The sequence below is a fragment of the Eucalyptus grandis genome, chromosome 8, assembly GCF_016545825.1.
Source record: "Eucalyptus grandis isolate ANBG69807.140 chromosome 8, ASM1654582v1, whole genome shotgun sequence".
Lineage (NCBI taxonomy): Eukaryota > Viridiplantae > Streptophyta > Magnoliopsida > Myrtales > Myrtaceae > Eucalyptus > Eucalyptus grandis.
Genome location: NC_052619.1, coordinates 12,694,226 through 12,720,896, shown reverse-complemented (window position 1 = coordinate 12,720,896; position 26,671 = coordinate 12,694,226). Strand labels below are relative to the sequence as shown.

General features: G+C 38.7%; 4 protein-coding genes across 4 annotated transcripts; all 4 read left to right on the top strand.

The window, feature by feature from the left end:
• Window positions 1-327: 327 nt before the first annotated feature.
• On the top strand, window positions 328-12,641 carry LOC104456562 (CLIP-associated protein). Its single transcript, XM_010071377.3, has 21 exons — window positions 328-848; window positions 2,127-2,282; window positions 2,368-2,430; window positions 3,470-3,538; window positions 3,714-3,879; window positions 4,224-4,385; window positions 5,099-5,196; window positions 6,072-6,146; window positions 6,225-6,293; window positions 6,392-6,477; window positions 6,614-6,731; window positions 6,812-6,910; window positions 6,996-7,350; window positions 7,466-9,231; window positions 9,366-9,467; window positions 10,053-10,157; window positions 10,308-10,382; window positions 10,467-10,535; window positions 10,647-10,715; window positions 11,399-11,500; window positions 12,108-12,641. Exons 1-21 carry the CDS (start codon window positions 516-518, stop codon window positions 12,267-12,269), a joined length of 4,299 nt encoding a protein of 1,432 aa, XP_010069679.2. The 5' UTR covers window positions 328-515; the 3' UTR covers window positions 12,270-12,641.
• Window positions 12,642-15,042: 2,401 nt separating this feature from the next.
• LOC104416322 (two-component response regulator 24) lies at window positions 15,043-15,613 on the top strand. Its single transcript, XM_010027726.3, has 2 exons — window positions 15,043-15,330; window positions 15,437-15,613. Exons 1-2 carry the CDS (start codon window positions 15,100-15,102, stop codon window positions 15,611-15,613), a joined length of 408 nt encoding a protein of 135 aa, XP_010026028.2. The 5' UTR covers window positions 15,043-15,099.
• Window positions 15,614-18,780: 3,167 nt separating this feature from the next.
• Window positions 18,781-19,515, top strand: LOC104416321 (two-component response regulator 24). The gene is made up of 3 exons (XM_010027725.1): window positions 18,781-19,011; window positions 19,112-19,274; window positions 19,472-19,515. The coding sequence occupies exons 1-3, from the start codon at window positions 18,781-18,783 to the stop codon at window positions 19,513-19,515; spliced, it is 438 nt and encodes a 145-aa protein (XP_010026027.1).
• Window positions 19,516-22,594: 3,079 nt separating this feature from the next.
• On the top strand, window positions 22,595-23,137 carry LOC104416320 (two-component response regulator 24). Its single transcript, XM_010027723.2, has 2 exons — window positions 22,595-22,825; window positions 22,916-23,137. The coding sequence occupies exons 1-2, from the start codon at window positions 22,595-22,597 to the stop codon at window positions 23,135-23,137; spliced, it is 453 nt and encodes a 150-aa protein (XP_010026025.2).
• The last annotated feature ends 3,534 nt before the right edge of the window (window positions 23,138-26,671 follow it).

Here is a 26,671-nt window from a genome sequence, read left to right as displayed (position 1 = left end):
AACACGTAGTGTGGGGTGGGGTGGGGTAGAGATTTAAGTCGACCGTCTCCTTCGTAGTACCGGCCAACGTCCTACGCCCAGGGTCGGTCGGGTCGCCCCAGGCCCACCTCGCGCGCACGTGCCGTGCCCGAGAGAGTCCGGCGAGGTCGCCTTCTAGTCCGACGCGGGACGCGTGGCCGCGCCTGACAGGGCCCTCGCTAGCGCAGTGGCACGTCTCGTAAATAACCCCCATTCCGGGTGGCAATTTCCTCCGCCCCTCCCCCTCCAGAAGAGCACGCACCAGAGTCTCTGTCGCTTCCGCAAAGTATAAGCGTCAGCGTCACTCAGAAAAAATTAAAAAACTACTTTCTTTCCTCCCACTGCAACACTCACCACCACCACCATCTCCATCTCGGCCCCCTTCTCTCTCTACGGATCGGAGAGGCTCGGAACCACCGCCAACAACCTCCTCCGCCGGGCCCCGATCTGCTTTCTCTCTCCTCGCCGCGCGGATCCCCGGCCCCATCGGCGGAGGGATGGAGGAGGCGCTGGAGCTCGCGCGCGCCAAGGACACGAAGGAGCGCCTGGCCGCCGTGGAGCGCCTCTACCAGCTCCTCGAGGCCTCCCGGAAGAGCCTCTCCCCGCACGAGACCTCGTCCCTCGTCGACTGCTGCATGGATCTCCTCCGGGACGGCAACTTCCGGGTCTGCGAGGGCGCGCTCCAGGCCCTCGCCTCCGCCGCCGTGCTCTCCGGCGAGCACCTGAAGCTGCACCTCAACGGCCTCGTCCCCGCCGTCGTCGAGCGCCTCGGCGACGGGAAGCAGCCCGTGAGGGACGCCGCCCGGAGGCTGCTGCTCACTCTCATGGAGGTAACTGCTCCGTCCGCTTGTTCGCTCGCTCGTGCGCGCGCGCTCTGTATGAAATGCGAGGCGGTCGATGGGGATGCTCCGTGTGTGTGTTTGTTTTGTTGGAATGGTGGTTGCTGGAGTGAAGATTCGGTGAAAATTCGGACGGTTAGGAGTGCGCGGCAATTTCTCGATTGAGTTTTACCTATCAAAACAATTCTTCGAAGTTCTCCCGGATTTTCTCAAATGTTGGTTCGTTCGTTAGCAATCAGATGCTAACGGTTGATCTCAGTGCTTGCTGATATTTGAGAATTACTGTTGTCGTATCAGAAGTTTTAATTTGTAGCGTTGTGGAGTTTTTTACTTCGAATATTGACTGCATGACCCTTGCTCTCGCCCTTGTCTAAGGCTGTTTAATGAACTGAAATGAAGTCAATGTACAAATCGAGCTTGGTTGACTTGGTTCTTAGACATTTCAGAAGTTCCAGGGTTTAATTTGACCCAATTTTTGCCTTGGGGCTTTCGTTTGAACTCTTTTGTAGTGTTTTTTCTTCTGTCTGTAAGGAGGGGATTTTTAGAGAATTTTTTAGGAGTACTGGGAGCTCATTAGATGGGGAGTTCAAAGAAATCATCATGCATTATTTCAGCTTCAATTTATTCATAGAGTGGAAACGACCTGTACATTTTTTAGGGTTCCTATGCCTGAACAGGATTTGCAAAGAGGAAACTTGACTCAGAGAACTGGTTCAGTTTGGTTCTCAGTCAACCGATTTGTTTTCTTATTATGTTCGTGTTAATTAAATCTACATTTCCTTTGCCCACTTTATCTATCATCCCTATTTCACGTGATATATATGTTGCAAAAAAAATGACTCAATTTAGGCTAGACCGCTTTGCTCTTATTTGTGCTGTTTCTTTGTCTGAAAACCTTCGATCAAGTTGGATGAGGAAAAGCATGAACCGGGATTTAATTTGCCCGAGAATGAAAACTGACCCTTTGGTTTGCCTTGCAAATTTCCAATTGAATTTAGTTGTGCCAGGTCTTTTGCTCATTACTAGCTTAAACCAGGGCGAAATAGATAGGAAAATAGAGTATTTTTTCTAGCTCTTCTTACTAAATTCTGGGAAATGCAAAGGGGCGTTCTCCTTCCTTATTGTAGGAAACACGAGGGGAATTTGATATTTATTGCCTTCTTCCTGGTATTTTTTTTTTCCACTTTTTGGTGCCTTTTAAACTCTAGTGATCTTTCGCTTGTTTTTCTAGGTTATGTCAAACTTGATCTTGGTCATGTGTTCCTGCAGGTTTCTTCACCGACAATAATTGTTGAAAGGGCTGGGTCTTTCGCTTGGACTCACAAAAATTGGAGAGTCAGAGAAGAGTTTGCTCGGACTGTGACTTCTGCAATTGGTCTCTTTGCATCTACAGAACTTCCTCTTCAACGGGCCATCCTTCCGCCGGTATGCCCATTGACTCGATGTAGTAGGAGAGCATAGAGATTTTTTCCTCCAAACTGGATTTATTAATGCTTCCTTTCGTTTCTAGATTTTGCAATTGTTGAACGACTCAAATCATGGTGTCAGGGAAGCAGCTTTATCATGCATTGAGGTCAGTGGCATCCTTGACACATTACTTCTTCAAGCCTTGTAAGATCTTTATGTGGAGTTATCTTAATTTGCTGAGAAGTATTTTGTTTGACCTTATATTTCCATGTATTTCTTGTGTAGAGTTGTTTATGAAAAGCATCATATTGTTCAAACGTCATCCAATTAATTACTTTTGGTAGTTGTGCGAGTAAATTACTGTGATAACCAAGGCGTTTGCATGGAAAATTCATTATCTTGCAAAAGCATTTGCAAATCCTTTGCTCGGCCGGCTGTAATAGAGTCAAGCTGGATTCTATCTCACAGAACAGTTGTTGAATTATAATAATTTGTTGCCAAACTCAGTGATACGCTCATCGCATCAAGAAGCTTCAAATTGCTTTTTCTCTGTCATAAGTAACTCTACTGCGATGGCAACTTTTTTTTTTCCTTTTTTGTTAGTGGTATGACATTAAGGATAGACACAATGCATCTGCTCTGGATGTTCTGTTCACCCAGAAGTTGTTTAATGATGAGAGAAGCTGGTCTGTATTACTTTGGTTTAGTTCATATTTTTATTAGATACCTGGTCAGTGCTTGTAAGTTTGCTCAAGGATCAAAATTGTGTTGAATTACTAGGCACAAGTGACAGTAGTCAAGACTCCTCTTCCACGAAAGCTCATAATTGGCCATTAGACATTTTTTTTTAAAAAAATATATCATCTCCTGTCTGTTCCATGATCCTGTGAGTAATGGTTCCTTTCTCAAGTAAAGCATGGGCTGGTTGACATATATTCTTATTCTTTGATATGAGAAGCAAAAACTAAGTTTCAGCAGCTGTGATACTTGTATTCTGATGTCACTGTTCTGAAAGATATTGATGCAACTTTTACAGAAAGTTTATATGGTTGTGTTTCACTTATAAGATGGATGAGCCAAACTAGGGAAGCAGCAGGTTTTGCCTGTTGAACTTGCAATGTTCTTTCTTGAGCTTTTTTATTTGTCTTTTAGCTGGTTGCTAGACCACATTCACTGAGAAGGCTGTTTTTTCCCTCTCTTTCCAGGAGATGTATACACAGGCTGGGTCTCAGTTTTGTGATGAACTTCAACGGCATCATATCCCTTCATCAATGGTGAGTATGTGCATATACTAATTTACAGATTTTATCATTCTGCTGTCTATGGAAACATTCTGATGAAGTGCACAAAATATTGAGGGATTCCAGTCTTTTCTTTTCTTTTCTTTTCTTTTTTGCTTTTCAGAGAAAGGAACTTTTTGCCTCCTTCTGATAGAAATTATGATTGCAGGTGAAAGAGATCAATGCAAGATTAGAGAAGCTCGAACCACAAATTCGTAATTCAAATGGACTTACGGGTAATTTTGCTGCCACAGATGCAAAGCCTACAATTCATAACCCTAAACGAAATAGTCCCAGGGCAAAGAGTTCTACTAGGGATACGTCTCAATCTGGAGGTTAGCATCTTCACTTTAGTCCTTTCCAGCTATCTTTAAGTATATGATCTATACTACAGTCCCCAAAGTTATCTTTTCTCCAAATTCAAGGTAGAAGTAGAATGCTCTTCCATTGAATTGAATGTGTTTTTTTCCCTTCCCTTGAGAGGGGGTGGGGATTGGATGTATTATGTTTTGACATTTTGTTGGGAAAGTTAAGTAGATTTGTTAAATATTGATGGACTTATTCTTTGTGGTGTTCTTACTTCTCTCTTCCAGTCCTACTCTGACCACGAAGCATTTGACATAATTTGTAAGATGTGCTTCAGTTTAATCTTTGGTGTTATCTTTTCTGTTCTGTGCAGCTGAAGGTGATGTAACAGTAAAACCCGTAGAACCAATTACAGTATACTCAGAGAAAGAGCTGATAAGGGAATTTGAGAAGATTGCTTCTACCCTTGTACCAGATAAAGATTGGTCGGTTCGCATTGGTGCCATGCAGAGAATCGAAGCACTAGTTTCTGGAGGTTTTTACTCTCTCTTTCTCTCTTACGGGATTATATCATTCTCATCATTATGATACTTGCAATTTTATGTTGATATTTCAAAGAAACAATTCTAATTGCCTCATTGAAAGTAGATCCCATGCTTGCCACCTTGCTTGAATTGATAGATCCATGCCAAATGCGACTGAGATGGGTATGGATCTGGTGGCACAGTGGTACCTCCTAAGAGGGTGCTTCAGCTTTTTAAAGGTGTTTAGTGAACTCCTCGGAGCCAATGTTGCCCCCCTCTTAGCTTTAGGGTGCTACAGTTTTAGTACATGTCAAATGCATGCGCTGCACATCAGACTTCATTGCACTGCAACAACAGTAGTGGAAAGACTCTCTGACGATTACCAAAAGAAGCACTTACAAGTTTCCTTGTGAATATCTAGATGTCTGTTTGAATAATCTATTTTGAAATAAAATTAATTTAATCAAAAATGTATTGGTGAAACCTCACTTTACTGTTAACTCACAAAATCTTTGTACTGTATACATGTGTTCTTGTCTTATCTACTAGTTACCAATTTCAATGATTTTATCATCTAATCCCTATTTATATCTTTCTTGATTATTTTACCTGATGATCCTTGACATTGCTCATAAATGCAACTATAGTGGTGGTACTATTAGCTGAAGCCTTACAAACCATGTTTTGATGCAAGTCCTTTTGTCATCAATCATACTGTTACCAGGTGCTGCTGACTATCCATGTTTCAAGGGACTATTGAAGCAACTTGTGGGCCCTCTGAACACACAGTTGTCTGATAGAAGGTCCAGCATAGTAAAGCAGGTGCAACTTCATGGCTTAGTGCTGCCCTTGTTGTTTGTATATTTTTCTTTACTACCAGTGGTTCTTGAACTATCCAATTAAAGGCTCCTAAGGTTGGTTCATGACTGGCGGATTGGCAAGCAGACTTGCTTTGGCTTTGATCTTAAGTTGTTAATCTTGAAATTAAATCTGGTTTGTGGCAATGTGGGCTCTTTTTTCTCCACAAGTGCCCGTCTGCAATGCTATGATTCTGGCTCATTCCTCCAAAGAATGTTTATTGGAGGATAACCCAAAAAAAAAAAAATAAAAGGCGGTTGGTTATTAGAAAATAAGGACAGAGGCATGGTTGTTATTGAGATCTCCTACCTTGCTTGAATACCATTTTTGTTTCTGTGTCATGTTTATTATGACCAATGACAGATTTATTTTGGCATGGTTTTTCTCCGCATCTGTTGCTTGTAAAGCTTCTTACTTCTATACTGAGGATTAAGGAAACAATTGCCATAAATCTCTGGTGGTTGCCAACATGCCAGAACTTCAGTAACATGCGCCAAGCAAACTGTGGCTTTTCAGATTCATCAATTGTAGGGATTTAGCTAGTCTTGCTTTGAAAACATGGGTTCAAAAAGAGGACCTTATTCTGCTAGATCACTTGTGAAACCTTGTTTGTAATCAAACATCCTAGGAAGTAATGCATATTAGTCTAGAAAAAACATACGGTATATTAGCCTCTATGGTTGTATCATGTGTTTAGAAGGTTCGTTCTACTTTGCTAGATCACTAGTAAAATTGCTTCTCTAATCAAATATCGCAGCAAGCAATGAATTAAGTCTTTATAAAAAATAAAAAAAATACTATATATAAGCTACTTTTTGGTTGTGTTATGTGCTTTGAAGGCTTGCCACCTGCTATGCTTTTTATCCAAGGAGCTTCTGGGAGATTTTGAAGCCTGTGCTGAGTCACTCATTCCAGTACGTACTAAACTCTCTTTAATTTTGGTCTTTTCATTTTTCACTCTCCTTTTATTGATAATGTATTATTCCCATCAGGTTCTTTTCAAGCTAGTTGTGATCACTGTCCTTGTTATTGCAGAGTCTGCTGATAATTGTATAAAAACGGTAAATTAACTCATCAGCATGTTTAGCCCAAAAAAAAAAAAATTTCTGATATTACTTTTAACTTCATAATTTTTCACACTATATGCTTTTACCTACAGATGTTGCGTAACTGCAAGGTTTCACGTGTTCTTCCTCGCTTAGCCGACTGTGCAAAGAATGACCGAAATGCAGTACTTCGTGCAAGGTGCTGAAAAAGTTTTTATGTTCTGTTAATTTTTTCTCATTGAAACCATTACTAGCAGGCGAGGATGCATATTGTTCTGTGCTTATATAATTGTTACTTCTTTTACATTGTTTCTTTTACGTTTGTTGAATGTCAGGTGTTGCGAGTATGCACTGTTGGTATTGGAACAATGGCCTGATGTGCCAGAAATACAGCGATCTGCTGATCTTTTTGAGGATCTTATAAGATGTTGTGTCGCTGATGCAATGAGTGAGGTAAAGCTGTTTGAATTTGTTTATATTTTTGAGCTTTTTCATTTCAATGAAAATGTTAAGTGATGTTTGAAATTTAACAGGTTCGATCCACAGCCAGAATGTGCTACAGAATGTTTTCAAAAACTTGGCCAGAGCGCTCCCGGCGCTTGTTTTTGTCTTTTGATCCTGTGATTCAGAGGGTAAATGCTTCTTATGAACAGGGATATCCTTGGCCTATTTTTAATCTTTTTCCTCCATTAAGCTTCTTTTATCCCTCCTCTGCAGATAATAAATGAAGAAGATGGTGGCTTGCACAGACGACATGCTTCTCCTTCAATTCGTGAGAGAAGTGCACATATGTCGTCCACTCATACCTCTGCTCATACAGGTCTACCTGGATATGGAACTTCTGCTATTGTTGCAATGGATAGAACATCTACTTTATCCTCAGGGACTTCTCTTTCTTCAGGGCTGCTTTTGTCTCAGACAAAAGCAGCTGGTAAAGGTGCTGAACGTAGTCTTGAAAGTGTGTTACATTCTAGCAAAGAGAAGGTCAGTGCCATTGAAAGCATGCTTAGAGGCTTGGATGTATCTGATAAGCGAAATCCTTTGGCTCTCCATTCATCTAGTCTGGATTTAGGTAAAGATGGACTCAAGTTATTTCTTCCAATCTGTTGAAGTAAATCTTGTTTTTGGATAGATACTCTTGATCATTTGTAAGCAGTTAAATATCTCTCATGTTGCCCCTAGTGCAGGAGTTGACCGTCCATCTTCCCGTGATCCGCCATCTCCACATGCAATTCCAGCTTCTAACCAGAGCTCGTTAGCCTCAGATTCAGCCACATCAGTTATCGGCAGGGGTAGCAACCGAAATGGTGGCTTGGGTTTATCTGATATCATTTCTCAAATTCAAGCTTCCAAAGATTCTGTCAAGTCATCCTATCATGGTAATACGGTAACTGAGACTTTGTCAGCATTTTCTGCCTATTCAGCAAGGAGAACTTCAGAGAAGCTGCATGAAAGGGGTGCAATTGAGGAGAAAAGTGACATTAGGGAAGCTAGGCGATCGACGAATCTGCACATGGAGAGGCAATATATGAACACACCACACAGAGATGGAAGCTTAAGGGATTTACATAGCAGTCATGTCCCTAACTTCCAGAGGCCACTTTCGAGAAAGGCTGTGGTGGGAAGAATGTCTGCAAGCAGGAGGAGAAGCTTTGATGATAGCCAGCTAGCGCTGAGTGATTTATCAAGTTACGTGGATGGTCCAGCATCTCTAAGCGATGCCCTTAGTGAAGGTCTCAGTTCAACTTCTGACTGGTCTACTAGAGTTGCTGCGTTTAGTTATATAAAGTCTCTGCTGCAGCAAGGACCGAGAGGTATTCAAGAAGTTATCCAAAACTTTGAGAAGGTCATGAAGCTATTTTTCCAGCATTTGGATGATCCTCACCATAAAGTTGCGCAGGCATCTCTTTCCACTCTTGCTGACATCATTAAATCTTGCCGCAAACCCTTTGAGGGTTACATGGAAAGGATTGTACCCCATGTTTTCTCACGTTTGATTGACCCAAAAGAGTCAGTTCGGCAGCCTTGCTCAGCAACACTAGAGATTTTGAGTAAATCATACAGTACGGATTCTCTTCTACCTGCTTTGCTTCGATCACTTGATGAACAACGCTCTCCCAAGGCAAAATTGGCAGTGATAGAATTTGCCATCAATTCCTTTAGCAAGCATGTGGCAAACTCTGAAGGTTCTGGTAATATTGGTATATTGAAACTATGGCTTGCTAAGTTGACTCCCCTAGCCCATGATAAAAATACAAAGCTCAAGGAAGCAGCTATTTCTTGTCTCATATCAATTTATTCCCACTATGATTCGACTGCATTTCTCAATTTTATCCTGAGTTTGTCTGTTGAGGAACAGAATTCCTTGAGACGAGCTCTTAAACAGTACACTCCTCGTATAGAAGTTGATCTGATGAACTTTTTGCAAAGCAAGAGAGAGCGGCAGCGTTCAAAGTCTGGTTATGATCCTTATGATGTTGTGGGCTCATCATCTGAAGATGGATATATTGGTCAGCAAAGGGTGGGTAATTTCTTTGGCAGGTATTCTGCTGGTTCCCTAGACAGTAATGGGGGCCGGAAGTGGAGTTCTATGCAAGATTCTTCCCTGCCTACTGGTGGGATTCATGTAGCATCTAATGAAACGCATGATAACTTGAACCATGACTTCTCTGATTTCAAGTCGGAAGATCTGAGCTGCACTAGAAATCTCACTGACAATAATATAGATTCCCAGATTGGTCGGATTGAACATACGTCTCCCATGAGTCTAGAGGGCTTGTCCAGTCCCCAGGTGGACATCAATAGTATGAGCAGTCCTGGCCTTGGGGCTGCTGAAAACTTAGGTCCTGATGGTGAGCCTTCAGCTGAGGCTGACCTTGACAATCGCAATTTCTCTGCTTCTAAGGTTAATTCATTGCCAGATGAGCTGAGTATTCCCCAAATTCTTCACATGGTAAGATATCATTTAGTTTCTAGTGGCTTGTAATGGTAAGATTGTTACTTTTGGGAAACAGTATGATTAGAAGTGTGAAAAAAAAAAAAAAAATATTCATTGAGGATAATGAATCTAGAATCCTTCTTTTGTAGATCGGTAACGGCAATGATGATCTTTCATCTTCAAATAAAAGAACTGGACTTCAGCAGCTGGTTGAAATATCTCAGGCCAGTGATATTTCTATTTGGACAAAGGTATGCAATGACAAATCTCAGTCTCCCCCTTCTTCGCAAGGCTTCTGCCATGCATGTTCTTCCCCGTGCAACCCTAACATGGCATTGTAATTAAGTAGAAACTCGGTGCTAATTCTGCCATGTGCTTACTATGAAGTTTATAGGGTACATGTCATTGGCCTATATCTTCAGAAGCTAATTGTTCTGTTATGGCTTGTTCATTGAAAATGGTGACAGTTGTGTATCAGGGTAATCCTCGTTACTGTCAGAACTATGTAAAATGGTGTCAATAGAAAAAGAACACTGGTTAAAGGCAACTGATTTCTTATTTGTTGAAACAAGACAATCGATATTCTTGGGTATCTTATCTACTTATTCCATTTGTTGTATATGTCCACCCATCATAGTATATCTGTTAGCTTGTCTTTCCTTGATGAAGTGGAACCTACCATTTTCCGGAAGCTATTGAGTTGTATTAATCTCTTTTTATATTAATGGTTAATTTTTTCCATCAGGGAGGAGACCTTATTTGAGAACGTCTGGTTAGATTAATGTTGCAGCATGTTATTCTCTATGATGACTTACGGTTACCCGGCTTTTATGCAGTATTTCAATCAAATTTTGACAATTGTACTTGAGGTGTTGGATGATTCTGACTCCCTCATCCGTGAACTGGGTCTTTTGTCGATTACTGAAATGCTCCAGAATCAGGTGCATTGTGTATCATTTTGCTTTTAAAATAGTACCATGTCTCTAGATTTGTGTTGAAACATTTCTTTTCACAAATGCTTGCATGTGTTTTTCTCATGCTTTGCATAATTTTTATCTGAGGTAAATTCTACATTCCTCTTATGGTTCCAGAAAGATATGATGGAAGAGTCTATTGAGATTGTAATTGAAAAGCTGCTTCATGCTGGTAAGGATGACGTTGCCAAGGTAATTTCTTTGACCTGTCTTTTCAACCATATATCATTAGCTTCCCTTGTATCCATCTTTTATATTTTATTTTTCTGCTTTTAGGTTTCAAATGAAGCTGAGCATTGCTTATCTATTGTATTGTCCAAGTATGATCCCTTCAGATGTCTAAGTGTATGTGCTCTCTCTCTCTCTCTCTCCTGGTGCTCTTTTCTTTAAGAGAAGTGGAGGTTGCTAGTAGACTAATTTTCGAATTTGTTGGTGATGTGATTGTTTGATGAGCAGGTTATTGTTCCATTATTGGTCACTGAAGATGAGAAAATGCTTGTTACTTGCATAAATTGTTTAACGAAGGTACCTTGCTTTCTACTCTCAATCCGACCTTATATAGTACCTCCTCTCCTAAACTCCCCACCAACCTTCCAAGGAAGAGTAGACAAAAGAAACAAAGAACATATTCAGAATTTTTGCTTGTTGGATAATGTTGACGCATGCTTGTTTTGCTGTATCAGTTGGGCTTATGTTGGTTCCCTCTGTTGTAGCAACTTATTGCAAAGTACATGTTCTTTTTGGATGGTTACTTATGAAATAAACTTACCAATCGTAGACGTAATTAGGATTTAGGAGCAGTTATGATGTCCAGACTGCTGAACAGGTTCTTCTTGGACTTTTTTTTTACCGTTAGGGACTTTCTATAGCAATTTTTATCATCTATATTCTTTTCGAAGTATATTCATGTAAAAATTGTGTATGCTTCATCTTCAAAGTTGTCACTAGTTACTATCGCTTCAGTTTGACTCGAGTGCAATTTAGTCATGTCCACTACGATGATATAATCTACACTCAGTGCCTTCTAAAGCTGTTTACATAGTTTTCCATCCTTGGATGGTCTTAGGCTGTACATTATCGATATCCTCTAGTCCAGCCTATAGGTCATGCTAATTTTGGAAACCAGCTCTCTCCTTACATTTTGAAGACATTTACCTTCCAAGGCTCCTTATTTTTATCTAATAGAAAGTTTCCTCTGACATCTCCAGCTTGTGGGACGGCTATCACAAGAGGAGCTGATGGCTCAGTTACCATCATTTTTACCTGCTCTTTTTGAAGCATTTGGGAACCAGAGTGCTGACATTCGCAAGGTAGCATTCTTAATGTTTTTATGACTTTATGTCTTAATAGTAGGATAGTGGCTATTAAGCTCGGCGAAAAGGAAAAATTAATCATTGGGTAGAGAGGGTCTCATGATTATTCAGCAAATTTGTGGATTGGACACAATGAAAATAATCCGCACATTTTATGCTTTGATTTTGAGCAATTGAGTCTTGGTTTGACTTGTCTTTTTGGGATTGTATTTGAGACTGTTAGACATAATCTCTGTGATCTGTAGCAGGAGTGAAGATCCTACTTTTTGCTTTTGTACTATAATATGTGCTTCCACATGTTTGCCTTCCTGCGAGTTTTTGCTGTATTGTCCTTGCCAATCTTGATGAATGTCATAGTTCTTTCAGATTATTTCTCTTTTTTGCTTGATGTGGAAGGACACAAATAGAATAAATATGGTGTCGAGTCAATTTCAGATACTATATACCTGTTTGATCATCATGACATCTCTAAGGTAGATGGCGTTTGACTCTTTTTGCTCAGTCTCATGCATTTTCACATCGTTCAAGTTGAGTAGATCACAACCTTGTGCCATTGCACTGTGTTTTACAATCTCAGCTTGGTTTTGTTTTTCTATTGATGCAGACTGTAGTTTTCTGTCTGGTGGATATATATATCATGCTTGGGAAGGCATTCTTGCCATACTTGGAAGGCCTTAACAGTACACAATTGCGCCTGGTGACTATCTATGCTAATCGTATATCGCAAGCCAGGACAGGTACTGCCATAGACACTAATCATGTTTAGTTCTTTTTTCTTTCTCCTTTTCTGGGTGCGAAAGACAATGACCATGAGGTACTATGGTTCATTGTTGTGTATTTTGTAAATTTGTGTGAAATGGGTTGTAGGTATGTATATTTTCGTACATATTGCTTTTGCTTATTTTTTAATTTGTTTGGTTTGTGGTGAGTGATTGATTATGGTGGGAGAGAGTTGTAATTTTTTTTTGGAGAGCGACACTTGGAACATGAAAAATAAATGTGATTTTGGAGGAAATTGTTCTACACCTATCTCCTGCCATAGATCTTTGTTTCTTGGGGGCTTTCCATATAGCTCTGGGTTAAAGTTGTGTATTTTGACGTTGAAATTCAAACACAGTAACGGAGGGAAGTTCTCTGATGTGGTTGCTTATTTATATCAGAGAGGACATGGCCCTTTTAAATTCTCTCTTTGCCATTTTCTGTCATTAAGAAGCCGATGCTCCATAAAATTCACGTACTTTCCAGTCCATGAGTTGTTTACCAGAGGCTCTTTAATTGAGCTCTTTTGAGTGCTCATAGGCATCATCACTGCTTTTGTGCGTGGTCTCTTCTCTCTGTATTCTCTTTTTGAGGCTAACATCGCTGGTAATGCTATGCTAATTGCGGAGCATTACACCAGTCGTGCCAACATCCCTGTCCGTTGCCCTTAGTTCTCCTCGGCACCAACATAAAATCTTTCTTGAAGACTTTTTACGTTGGCTATTTGAGTTTCCCCATGACGTTCAAGGCTCCTGGACGCCAAAATGTCCGCCACCTAAGGTTAACAACGACCAGCGTTCCGTGAATGAGCATTCTTTGTTAATCAAGCAGAAAATGGCTTTGTCTGGGATTTGGTTAAATACGGTATTGCGTCTGAATCCGATGGCGCTCGCCCCATCATTGCTTACGAGGGGCAAAACGGGAGTGATGCTCGGGAATGGCAGTTGAGGCCGTTTGTGACCTTTATAACGTTGGTGCCCGGTCCTCTTTGTACCTAAATAATCTCATTGACGCAGTTTTTTTCCCCTTAAGCTTAGTTCTAACCTCGCATACATTGTTACCATCTTGAATATTTTTTCTTCCCACTCGTCCGATAGGCGGATTCTGATCAATGTGGCCTAGAAAAGAGTAAACGCATTCGAAGCTGTTCAGACAAAGCGTAAATGTACAATCAGCGGATGGCTTCCTTGTCTTGTCTGTTCTCTTCCCTCAGCTTGTCTTGGAGCTCTGTCCTGATCGATTCACCACTGAGAGCATTACCCGAAAGGGTCGAAATATTGTCGTGTCATAAGAGCGGTACATCAAACAAGAACTAGAGGAGCTTGCCTCTCCATTTTTTCTGGACTATGTAACTGCAAATAGGACCACCAGCGAATTTATTGAGCACATGTGGCCCCTTGACTTTTAGAATCTAAGGCCAGGTGGTTAGTCAAGAAGCCCCTCTTGTTTGGGTCGTTCTTATTTTTGGGGTTTGTCTTACCATAGCAGTAGTCATGAAATGAAAATCAGATTCATGTAATAGTAGAAAGGTTTCCCATTATTTAACCGGAAAAATATGGAAAAAGGGATTATATAGGCTATGAAAGAGGGATTATATTTTGGACCTGGAATAGGCCTTGCCATTTGCTGGTATCTCAAGTACATAATATAATTTTTCTGTGGTATATCATCGTCTGGTAATAATAAAATGTCAAACTCTTATTGACCTTATGGGCAAAAAGAACTATTTGTTACACTCCGCATTGCCCTTTTAACTCTCTTTTCTTTTCATTTCTTGCACCTATGAAACAAATTATGCATGAAGCATCCGACCATCAGATTTATCTCTGTATTATAAATTTTTTTAAAAATTAAGTCTTCTTTTGACTTTGATCTTTTGCTAATAGTGTTGATAAAGTCTATGCTATAGGGTACGTCACCAAACAAATGGTAATTTAAAATGGCCAACATATCTCTCGCTTCGTTCCCTAAATTTCTCACAAATTGGGAAAATTAGATATTTCTCAAGTTGTTATTGTTGGAACTAATATCGCAATGCAATCTAGATCATATTTTCTATAATCATTAGATTTGTTTGTCACAAGTATATCGGTTTGAGAATTTTCCTGGTATTAACTCATTTTAAATTTAGCTTATTTGTTTCCAAACCATAAAGACCACCAAAATCTCAAGTAGTTTATCAGGGATCAAACAAAAGCAAGAAATGTATATACTGAAAATAAACTTATAAACCAAAAATTTGTGGATTAAGTGAGGCATAAGAATCTGAAACGAAAGACGACTCTTTTCTCTGTCCATATTTTTCATGCTTTTCTTTGAAAGGTAACAGATCGAGTATGTATTTGAAAACGGCATGTCGCTTATGTAATGATTTCAAAAGGTACATTAAGAAGTTGCCTCTGAAATAACAACTTGGTCGATGTCTGTTTCCATAAAGGAAAATCAATGTCAAATCAATGAGTCCTTCGAAAGAGAGGATCCAAGATGATGCTAGTGCAGATTGTATGCATCGGCTGAAGTGTGATTTCTGTCCATTTCTGGCTGAATTCAACGTTCATTTCCGCTCGAAAAAGCTGCTTTTTCATTTGTATTACCCAGAAGTGGAAACTGTTCAATTCTTGATTTCATGTTATCCAACAAAATCCAAGTCATTTCATGATGTCCGGCGCTCTTCCTCGCTCTCATTTCAACCCTCCACACGGAGCCCTTTATATGGGATTCCCGTTTGTTTGACAGTGACAAACTCTCTAGTACAATACAACCACTGAAGTACATATCAAGAGGTTTGGAGCTGAAAAGGGAGAAGAAGATCCAGTACATAGATACACAGGAAGGGAATGCCGAAAAGTCAATTTCTTGGAGTCCCTAGCCTGAATGATGAGGTCACTGCGCTCGTGGTTGACGATAACAAAGTGAGCCAAATGATTCACCACCAGCTCCTAAACGTCCTTGGAATTGTGAACCATGTTGTTGGAAACGGAAAAGAAGCCGTCGAGATCCACTCCTCGGGAAAGAAATTTGACCTCGTTCTCATGGACAGAGACATGCCTGTAATGAATGGCATAGAGGTACTGTCAACTTTCCTATGACTAAGAGCTAGATAAGCCTAAGTTGAAGCAAGAACCATTAATTTTTCGGACAGTTAGGGAGATTTTTGTTTTCGACTTTTAACAGGCGACAAAGAAACTGCGAGATATGGGCGTTAAAAGCACAATCGCTGGTGTTTCTTCTCACTCATTATCAGAAGAGAGGCAAGAATTCATTGAAGCAGGTCTTGATGACTATCACGAGAAGCCTTTGACGGTTGCTAAGCTCCTCTCCGTTGTCAGCAAGATCAAGTACAAGGCGTGAAACTTCCTGGCGTTACCGATCAATCATTGTTCCTTTGAGATGCCGCTGTTGTTAGATAGGGTGTTCTGCATGAGAAAATGTAGCCTTTTTTTCCTCTCATTTAGTTCAATGAAGAATTTTACGAGTCTTGCTGAAGTTTTCTGCTTTGCTTTGTCTCTCTTGCTGAGAGCGCATGACCCAGACTAAATCAAATGCTAGTGATATTAAAGCTTTGCACTAAAATTCACCTACCAAGTGCACTTATGTTGGGACAGCAACGGCTGCAATTTTTTATGAGTTCTTGTAGGCATTATGGATATTTTCATGCAATTTCCTGGAAAACTTGACGAGAAATGATGATGTCCCTTTGTGAGAATTGTTCATCAGACACCCGATGTTATACAAGTTATTCTTTCTGGAAAAAAACTCGATATATCATCTTCTGGTTGGTCAAGTATTGGAATCGCAAAAGAAGAGTGCACGATGAATTTTTTCTCTTTTTCTGATGGAAAATTGAAGGATAGAACGGGACAGAACAATGAGCTCAAGATTCTCCTGTGTCCTGATGAGTATTGGTGGCAAAGAAATGATGAATGCGGGAGTCCACAGCTGCATCGAGAGGCCACTGCACCTAGAAACTTTGGTGCAATCCTGGCCAAGATTGACAGCAGCAGAACCGTTAATGGGTGTCTGATGAGCAATTCTGGGGCTCCGCTGTCCTTGGTGTCTCTGAAGTTACGTACTAAGTGCCAGTCTCAATAATCAGCATAGATATAGTTACAACATTCTTATGCATCAGTGTCCATGTCAGTTTAACAAGTATTTTTTTTTTTTTTTTCTTTTTTTTTTATATATCTCTCCATTGCCATCTGATTCCAACTATATGTTGCCATTTCCAAACACAGCTTTTTGTTAATGCGCCCACAAAGTTGGTGCCTACAGACTCACCTTTCACTCACCAAGTGCACTTAAGTTGGACTGGAACATCTGCATTCTTATTAATGTCATTCAAACATTACAGATCTTTTCATGCAACTTCCTGGAAAACCAGAGTACCTGTTTTGTCAAAACTCGACTTATCATGCCCTGTTTAGTCAGCAAGTGACATTGAGGAGCGCCCAATGAACTTTTTTGAGCTCAATGTTCTTGCATGTTCTGTGCTCAAGGAAAGAATTTCTTTCATCTTGCATAGCCAGCACAAGTACTGGAACAAAGTGTCATTGCAAATTTACTTGAAATAATTCCCAGTCGACTTTAGCAACCTAAGGAAATAGGACTCACCTTGTACTCTTTGTGTGTGTGTGTGTGTTTCAGTTGTATATTTCATATATGACATGCGAGGAATGATGTGAGATAATTTTCTGACATATCATTTCTATTTCCGATCATGTACCTTCAGATGCGCATTATATATCTCTAGGGGCTCGATGTATTGTTCAATTCTACAATTTTGAACCTGAAATGCAAGTTTCCATCTGATAGCAACCCTGAGATTAATTTTTAGTGCTCATATCTGAAATATGGAGAAGTTACTGTAACTCAGTATATTGATGATACTACTAGGACTAAGCCAATTATATATCAGATCCCATCTGGTTGCAAGTATGATAGGTGAGATGTGATCAGCAGTTTTAAGTGCAACTAAAATACCCTTCTTAACATTGCAAAGCGGAAAATTTGGATTTTTTTTATAATAATACGTTGTTAGAAGATGCTTCAGAAAGGCTGATTACTTAAAAACTGTTTCTTTCTTTTTTTTGACTGGTGCCGATTACTTTCGCCTGAATAAATGTTACATTTAAGCTAGATTTTCGTTTTGTTGGTGATTAAGTAAATCCTTTTCTCCGCAATTTGTGAAACATAATAATGGAGGCGTCGCTTGGAAAAAATTTTGCCAATAATTACGCAGTCTATGCATGTTCAAAAATTTAGCGGAAACTAAATCTACTAGAGAATCTATTCATGCAGGATTTAAGTCTTAAGGATAGGTTGTTCATTTCATATGTATTAAATGAAGAAAAGATTTTCAAAATGCATTCATGAGATGTCTTTTATCATTTCTTCATCCAGAAAAAGAAAGACACTCTCTCAAGGATCATATTTTTCTTCTGTTAAACATGCATTCTCTGAACCAGGTTCTAAATAAATTCCAGGATATGAAAGATGCCTGACTAGACATAAATGTTGCATTTCAAATATCGTTAGTTCATTGTGTCTTCATTTTGAGGTGGACCTCACAACATAAAAATGAGAAAATTTGATTAAGAGCATTATGGATGGTAACTTTGCAAGCTGCATGCCGCAGTGATGCCGTAATTTAGGTTAAGAGCGATATTATTTCATCCAAACATTTTGATTTCCCAGCAGTGCAGTTAACATTCTTCGACATTCATCAATGCAGTATTACATTGTCATGGATCTCATATAATCCGTCTCTTTTTGGACCTCTTAGGAATTTTCTCCAATTTTACATGTGATTTCCAAACTATACAGAAGCACCAAGATCGTGAGGAATTTATTGGGATTGAATGAAAGCAAGTGTAGGAATATCTTAATGAACCTACAAGCCTAGAGTATTCTGATGTGGCGGGGCAAACAGGAAAACTGCAAAGACAGATGACTCTTTTTCTGTCTATATTGCAAAATCTGATCACTTATTTCTCTGAAAAGTAAGATATCGTGTACGTATGGAAACAATACCCTGCAAATGTAAAAATTTCTATGGGTATATTGAAAGGTAGCCTCTGAAGAACAGCTCTGTGAGCGATTCCATTCAAAAAAGTAGAATTCAATGTCGAATTGATCTGTTCATAGAAAGAGTGATCACCAAGAGAATGCCAGTCTAGATTTCATGAATCGACTGAAGTGATTTCTGTCCATTTCTGGCTAAATCCGACATTCGCTGCTCAACAAGAAGAAGCCGCTTCTTAATGAGTATAGTCCAGAAATGGAAAAGATCCAATCCATGGATTTCATGATATCCAACAAAATCCAAGTGATTTCATCATAAATCCAAGTGATTTCATCATATCTGATCTCTTACTCACTAATTAATCTCTGCTGACCTCACACATGGGCCTTTTTATAGGCCTGCCATTTGTTTGATATTGACGAACTCATTAGTCATTGCACCACTACAGTACATAGAGTTAATCCTGAGGTCCCATACAGTGGTACTTAGAAAAGGAATGCCGATAAGTCAATCGCACGGGTTCTCTAGCCCAAAGAGCGAATTAACTGCGCTCGTGGTCGATGACGACGGGGTTAGCCAAAAGATTCATCACCGGCTCCTGAACATCCTTGGAATCGAGAATGATGTGGTCGCGAATGGAAAAGAAGCAGTTGACATCCACCTATCTGGGAAGAAATTCAACCTCATTCTGATGGACAGGGACATGCCTGTCATGAATGGTATAGAGGTACTATTGGCTTTCCTATGTTCTAACTAACAGCTAAAGAAAACCTAAGCTTGAAACAAGGAAAAAGCCATTGGAAATTTTGTTTTCTGGTTTTTGACAGGCAACAAAGAGACTGCGAGATATGGGCATTGGGAGCACCATTGCAGGTGTTTCGTCTCACTCGTCCTCAAAGATAAAACAAGAATTCACTGAAGCGGGTCTTGATGTCTATCATGAGAAACCTTTGACAGTTGCTAAGCTCCTCTCTGTTGTCAGTAAGATCAAGCCCAAGGAATAGTGTGAACTTGCGCAGAATTACCAAATCAACTGTTGTTCCTTTGAGATATTAGTGATGTCAGCTTGAATGTTCATCCTCAGAAAGTGTAGCATTTTTTTCCCCTCTCATATGTTTCAATGAAGAATTTTATGGGCATGCTGAAGTTTTCCTTTTTTGGCTCCGCCTCTCCTGTAAGAGAGCATGATCATGATTCATCACATGCTAAGGTTTTGCAACAAAACTTATAACGGATATCAAATAGATGTTCAGATAAGTTGCAACCAGATACAAAGTGGTTAGCTCATTTGAATGACCAATGTCTATGAACTTATCAAATTGCTTAGTCAATAAGTCTTGCTAAATCTATAGTTCTTTCATCACGGGTTGCTCTTTTGTAAGTCCACCTGTAAATACAGGCTCTTCATGCCCAGGCACGCAAAAGCCTGTTCTGTTCTCTAAATACTGAGTCTATTCCTCCCATTCTCTGCACTTACCGACTCAAGTATCGGAAGGCCAATCCAAGTCGCACCACATGCCTTAATTGGTTATCCGTGGGTGCATGTCAAAACCTCCATCAGAGCTCGGGCTGTTTACAAAAGGACCAGATTGAACTTCAACATGTACGGCGATACTTCTAGCAAAAATGGGTGTCGCAAGCATTTTATATTCTGAAAAATTCAAAAGCAAGATTTATGATGTCCGTATGTTATATGTACACCAGGATCTGTCTCTACAAGTCTCCTCTAAATTTGATTCTATTATTGATAACAGCCAACCTAAGTTGGATCAGATTTCAGTGGTGGAAAGTACATAAATGTAGACAAATGTCCTCCCAAGCAACCTTGGCCCCTCTAGCATTCTCAGGTTCCTTTGAACAAAAAATTAGTACACTTTCTTTCCAGCATTTTGATAAATTTGAATTGGATAATTGTGACACTAATAGCTGACCGAACTATAAATCACTGAGTTGATGAACTGAATTGTCCCTGCAAGGAATAGGTACTTCACCGTCCAAGTCTTAGATCTGGATGTGTTCCTCTCTGCTGGCCTATGCTCTCCATACTTAGCTTACCTGAATCAAAGGCAAGCGCAAGTACTTCACAGAGCGCCGTCCTTTAAAAAAAAAATCACTCATTTCAACTGAAGCAGCAGCACGATCATTAGTTACCACGCTAGAACCAAATTGATTGGTAATCTAAAATCTAATCCATGCATGTAGACTTAATAACTGCATGTACTGTAAATGAATATCTAATATCGTTTGGGAGAATCGTTAGACAAGTTTCCCTTTATGCCAAAACTCGACATATTGCATTTTGGTTGGTCAAGCATTGTGATAGCAGAAAAAGAGTCCGGAGCTCATAGTTCCTGTATGTTCTGCGCTCAAGGAACATATTTGTTTCATCCTGCATAGCCAGCACCAGTACTTGAATGGCATCGTTGCAAATTTATTTGGCATTATTTCCAGTCAACTTTAACAGCTCAGGGAAATAGGACTCACGTTATACTTCACTTCTGCTAAGAATAGTGTTTCAGTTGTATATATTCACATATGGAATGTTAGAAAAGATATGAGACAATATACAGGCATATCCACCATGTTTCCTACCGGACGCATTATATATCTCTAGGAGATTAAGGCAAGTGCAAGTCTCCTTCTGGTTTTAATACTGGAGATTAAGGCATTGCGTTTGTCACTGAAGCATGCAGAACTCAGCATCTAAACTGAGTTCATTGCCGATATGGATGGACTGAATAAATTATTGATCAGGAACCCATCTCTAGTGCAGATGACTAGTGAGATGTGATAAGCAGTAAAAATGCAGAAATTTCTGATTTTTTTCATAATAATCATCACGTGTAAGCATTTCGGAAAGTCTGATTAATTTTACCTGTTTCTTTCTGTTTTGGACCGGCATTGATAATTTTGTGTTCATTTAATTGTAATGATGCATTAGGAGGCTCTGTGCTGCAGACACCCCAATGTTCCTTTTTTGGTGATTAATAATCCTTTCCACCCCAAGTGCAAGTTGCGAGTTTAGTACAGAAAAGGATGCTAATTTTGGAAGCTTGGCGCATAATTAGCCTGTCTACCGAGTACATAAACTTTGTGGAAACAAAATCCAACAGAAAATCTATTCATGCAATATCAGTGTCTTAACCATAGGTTGTTCATTTCTTAAGCATTGAATGGAGAAGAGATTTCTTAGTTTTTCTCTCATCAAGAAAAAGAAAGACATTCCTTAAGAGGTCAAATTCTTCTGCTGTCAGCCTGACACACAAGTAATTTGCACCTGGTTCTCAAATTAATTACCGGACATGGACGATGAGTGACTTAAAATGAGGAGTTTCCATTTCCAATGTCTAGAAGTCATTGTATGGTCACATTTCAGTTGCTTGCTGTCTAATATAAGCTCAGGCTCTAGTTTCACCTGGCAATGAAACGTCGTGCTAAAATTTTGATTTGGCTGTAAAATGCTGCTCGTGAATGGTTGCAGCGATGACATTATTTTGATTTGGCTTGTAAATGCTTTGTGAATGGTGCTCATGGAACTGATATTTGTTGCAGCGATGACATTATTTAGATTAACCATGAATTCGAGTCATCTACAATCTTCTATTTCTGTGCGGTAGACGGTAATTTGGCTTCTGAAATTTGTTTCCAAACCATACAGAAGCACCGATATCTCGAGGTATCTATTGGGGATCTGACAAAAGCAAGAAATGTCTTATATAGAAAATAACGTTAGAAGCCAAGAACATATGGTTGTAGGGAGGCAAAAAACAATCCCACAAAAAAAAAAAAAGGCAACTCCGTTTTCCCTGTCAATATTACCAAATTTGATCACGGTTTTCTTTGAAAGGTAACGGATCGTGTATGAATTTGAAAACAATACGCCGAGCTCAGTGTCTATTTTGATTATGAAAGGTAGGAAAACTGATGTGGCATTTATCGGTTTATAGAAAGGGGGATCACAGGACGTCGCCGGTGCAGATTAAATGTATCGGCTGAAATGGGATTTCTAGCCATTTCCAGCCAAATTCAACATCCATTCCATTCCACGAAAAAGCCATAATATCTGCTTCTATGATTATTTCCCAGAAATGGAAGAGATCCGATTCATGGATTACATGATATCCAAGGAAATCCAAGTGATTTCATCATATCTGGTTATCTTCCTCACATTAATTTCAACCACCTCATACACAGGTGTATTTATAGGACTCCCATTCGATTGACAGTAACAAACTTACTAGCCATTACAACCACTGAAGTACTTAAACATTGTCCTGAGGTTCAAAACTTGAAAAAGTGAAGAGAACTGAATGTCGACAAGTCAAGCACTCGGCGTCACTAGCCTGAAGGGCGAGGTCACTGCACTCGTGGTCGACGACGACAAGGTGAGCCAAATGATTCACCACCGACTCCTGAACATCCTCGGAATCGAGAACCATATCGTTGGCAACGGGAAAGAAGCGGTTGAGATCCACCTATCGGGGAAGAAATTCAACCTCATTCTCATGGACAGGGACATGCCTGTCATGAATGGCATAGAGGTACTACTAACTTTTCCTATGATCAGCTAAGCAAACTAAGATTGGACCGAGCAAGAGCCACCGGACATTTTACGTTGTGGGTTTTGACAGGCAACGAAGAAACTGCGAGAAATGGGCATTAGGAGCACAATTGCTGGTGTCTCATCTCACTCAGTGTCACAAGAAAGGCAAGCGTTCATTGAAGCAGGTCTTGATGATTATCATGAGAAGCCTTTGTCAGTTACTAAGCTCCTCTCTGCTATCAGCAAGATCAAGCACAAGGCAGAACATGAACTGTCGCCGGGCGTTACCGATCAACCGTTGCTCCTTTGAGATATTGCTGAGGATGTAGCTTGATTCTACTGCATAATTAAAAGTAGCAATTTTGTTCTCTCATTTGGAGCAATGAAACTATTTTTATCAGTCTTGCTGAAGTTTCTCCCCTTTGCTCTGTTTCCCCTGTTTAACAGAGTATGATCATGACTTACTTAATGCTTGGGACATTCTAAGGACACTTCTTGCAAAGACACTTCCCAATTATATCACTTTTTTTTAATATACGAAAAATTAGAGATTAATTTCGATTGTTTTTAGATGACAACTAATTAGAATTTATCAGTTTAACCAGGTTTTCATTATTGAAAAAAGGAAACAAGGAATTTTAAGCTAACAAAATCTGAAAATAGGAGAATTAACGTGCGTCGGATGTCCAAATTAGAGCCAAATTGATTAGTGATTTAAATTAATATCTAATATCATGAGCTTGAAGGACAACACTCAGTGATTATAGTATAGTTCTATCATCAGGTAGTGTTGGATAATTAATAACTAATAACATGTTGAGGCTATTATTCATGGATACTTTGGAAGTTAATTTAATTAATGTGAGTTGGTGTTTGATTAACATTGAAGGCACTTTTAAGCTAAGAAGCAGTGATACTTTTTGGAAGACTTCATGTCGTGCCGGACAATTTGACATATGTCGGCACTCTCCAACACTCTCTAATACTCTTCGACACTCAATCAATAAGTGTCGGATTTCCAACACCTCTTCAACTCTCCTGAGACTCAAGTATGAGATTCTAACGTGCAAGTTTGGAAATCTAACATGCAAAGGTCAATTTTTAAAATTTTCAATAAATGAGATGTTAAAATGTAAATATAAAAAATAATAATAAAAATAATAAATGGAAAAAGAAGAAAAGTATTATTTTCTCTTCTCTTTTGACTCTTACTTCTCGTGATACATAGTTCACCCCCTAAGTTTTTTTCTCTTCTTTTTCGACACGCTCTAACATGTGAGTCCAAAATGTTGATTATTTGTTTTTTTCCCTTCAAGTTCTATGGATTATTAGAATAGAATTGAATTTGTTAAATTGAAATAATTAATAATATTAACAAATAGTGGATTATTGTTTTTTGTGTAAATTCATTATATACTTCTTTTTTATTATTTATTTATTTGTGAATTTGAATCAAATTAATTTGATTAAAACAATTATAAAAATGATAATTTATCATTTATATATAAAAATATACATTTCATGTACATGTCCCAAAGTATTAGAATTTTTTATTTTTTGAGAAACGACGTGTCGACGTGTTATGTTGTATAGCTTTTAAGATAAATACTATAGTAGACCCATTTGGTCATAATGTTTTACCGGGTCCGTTCGTTTCGCTGAAAATGACTTTCGAGAAAACATTTTTCGGATTTTCCGATGTTCGTTTCACGGAAAATGAACTAGTCAAGGAAAATATTTTCCATCATTGGAAAAAACACATTTAAAAGTGAGGAAAATGTTTTCCACTTTTGAGAAGTGGAAAACATTTTCCATAGCTTCTTCCATCTTGCTTCTTTTTACCAATACATTTTCGTTTTATTTTTATTCTTCCTTTTTCTTTTAAATCGAGTTTTTAATTTCTTTTAATTTCTTTCTTTCTTTTCATCTTCTTCTTTGGCGGCGACCGACAACCGGCCATGGCGGTGTCCAGCGACCGGCCGCAAGCTAGCTCGAGCCTCGCCCCAGGCCGGTGAGGCTCCACCTAGCCCGATCTAGCGAAGCCGAGATAAATTTTAAGAAAAATTAAAGATTAATTTCGATTTCTTTTAGATGACAACTAATTAGAATTTATCAGTTTAACCGGGTTTTCATTATTGAAAAAAAGGAAACAAGCTAACAGAATCTGAAAATGGGAGAATTAACGTGCGTCGGATGTCCAAATTAGAGCCAAATTGATTAGTGATTTAAATTAATATCTAATATCATGAGCTTGAAGGACAACACTCAGTGATTATAGTATAGTTCTATCATCAAGTAGTATTGGATAATTAATAACTAATAACATGTTGAGGCTATTATTCATTGATACTTTGGAAGTTAATTTAATTAATGTGAGTTGGTGTGTGATTAACATTGAAGGCACTTTTAAGCTAAGAAGCAGTGATATTTTTCGAAAGCCTTCATGTTGTGCCAGACAATTTGACATGTGTCAACACTTTCCAACACTCTCTAATACTCTTCGACACTTAATCAATAAGTGTCGGATTTCTTATACCTAGTCAACTCTTCTGACACTCAAGTCTAAAATTCTAACATGTAAGTTCGGAAATCTAACATGCACAGGTCAATTTTTAAAATTTCAATAAATGAGATGTTAAAATGTAAATATATAAAAAATAATAAAATAATAAATGGAAAAAGAAGAAAAATACCGTTTTCTCTCTCTTTTTGACTCTTACTTCTCGTGATACATAGTTCACCCCTTAAGTTTTTTTCTCTTCTTTTTCAACACGCTTTGACATGTAAGTTCAAAATGTTGATTATTTGTTTTTTTCCTTTCAAGTTTTATGGATTATTAGAATGGAGTTGAATTTGTCAAATTGAAATAATGAATAATATTAACAAATGGGGGATTATTGTTTTTTTTTTGTGTAAATTCATTCTATACTCCTTTTTTATTATTTATTTATTTGTGAATTTGAATCAAATTAATTTGATTAAAACAATTATAAAAATGATAATTTATCATTTATATATATAAATATACATTTCATATACAACATGTCCCAAAAGTATCATAATTTTTTATTTTTAAAGAAACGACATGTCGACATGTCATGTTGTATAGCTTTTAAGATAAATACTACAGTAGACCCATTTGGTCATAATGCTTTCACTTAATAGAGGCTTGGTCGCCATCCATAAAGGACATGTAATGGCCTGACCTTTTCAGATAGATCAAGTTCCGTCATTTTCCGGGCATCTCCCATCTAATGGAAGACTCAACATGTCTTGATAGGAATTGAACGAAACCTTAATAAAGAATAACGATACACAGCTGAAAGCCTTAACCGCGATTTTTAGAAATACCTATTTCCAGTCTTTTCTCCCATTTAATAAAGTTCCCATTTGAGTTCGTCCCTTATGAAATGTGTCCTGAATCGAATCTTAAAAAATTATCAAATTATAAAGCGGGTTTATAAAAGACATACAGGCAAAGTTTAGCATAAGGTTAGTATAGGGATTGGGAATTTGATACTAGCCACCCCCAATAAAATTAATAATCTTTTGCTTTTTGTTTTCTGAGAGAAAATATAATATTTTATTAGGGAATTTTAGTAATTATATTTTCGATTTTTCTTCTGATGAGACCGCTTGCTAGGTCTGATATTTTCTGTTGATTAAAGTGTCCTATTGTCGGACAAGTACACATTTAAAGCTGGCTTCTGATAATTAGTTGGGCACTAAATAATAATATTAATGATAATTGAATTGACTACGGGAAATATCTGGCCTTTCACTTTCTATCAGCATCGCTTCCTTTTTGCAACGTGCAATCGTGTCGTCTTTGTGCCCCGAATGA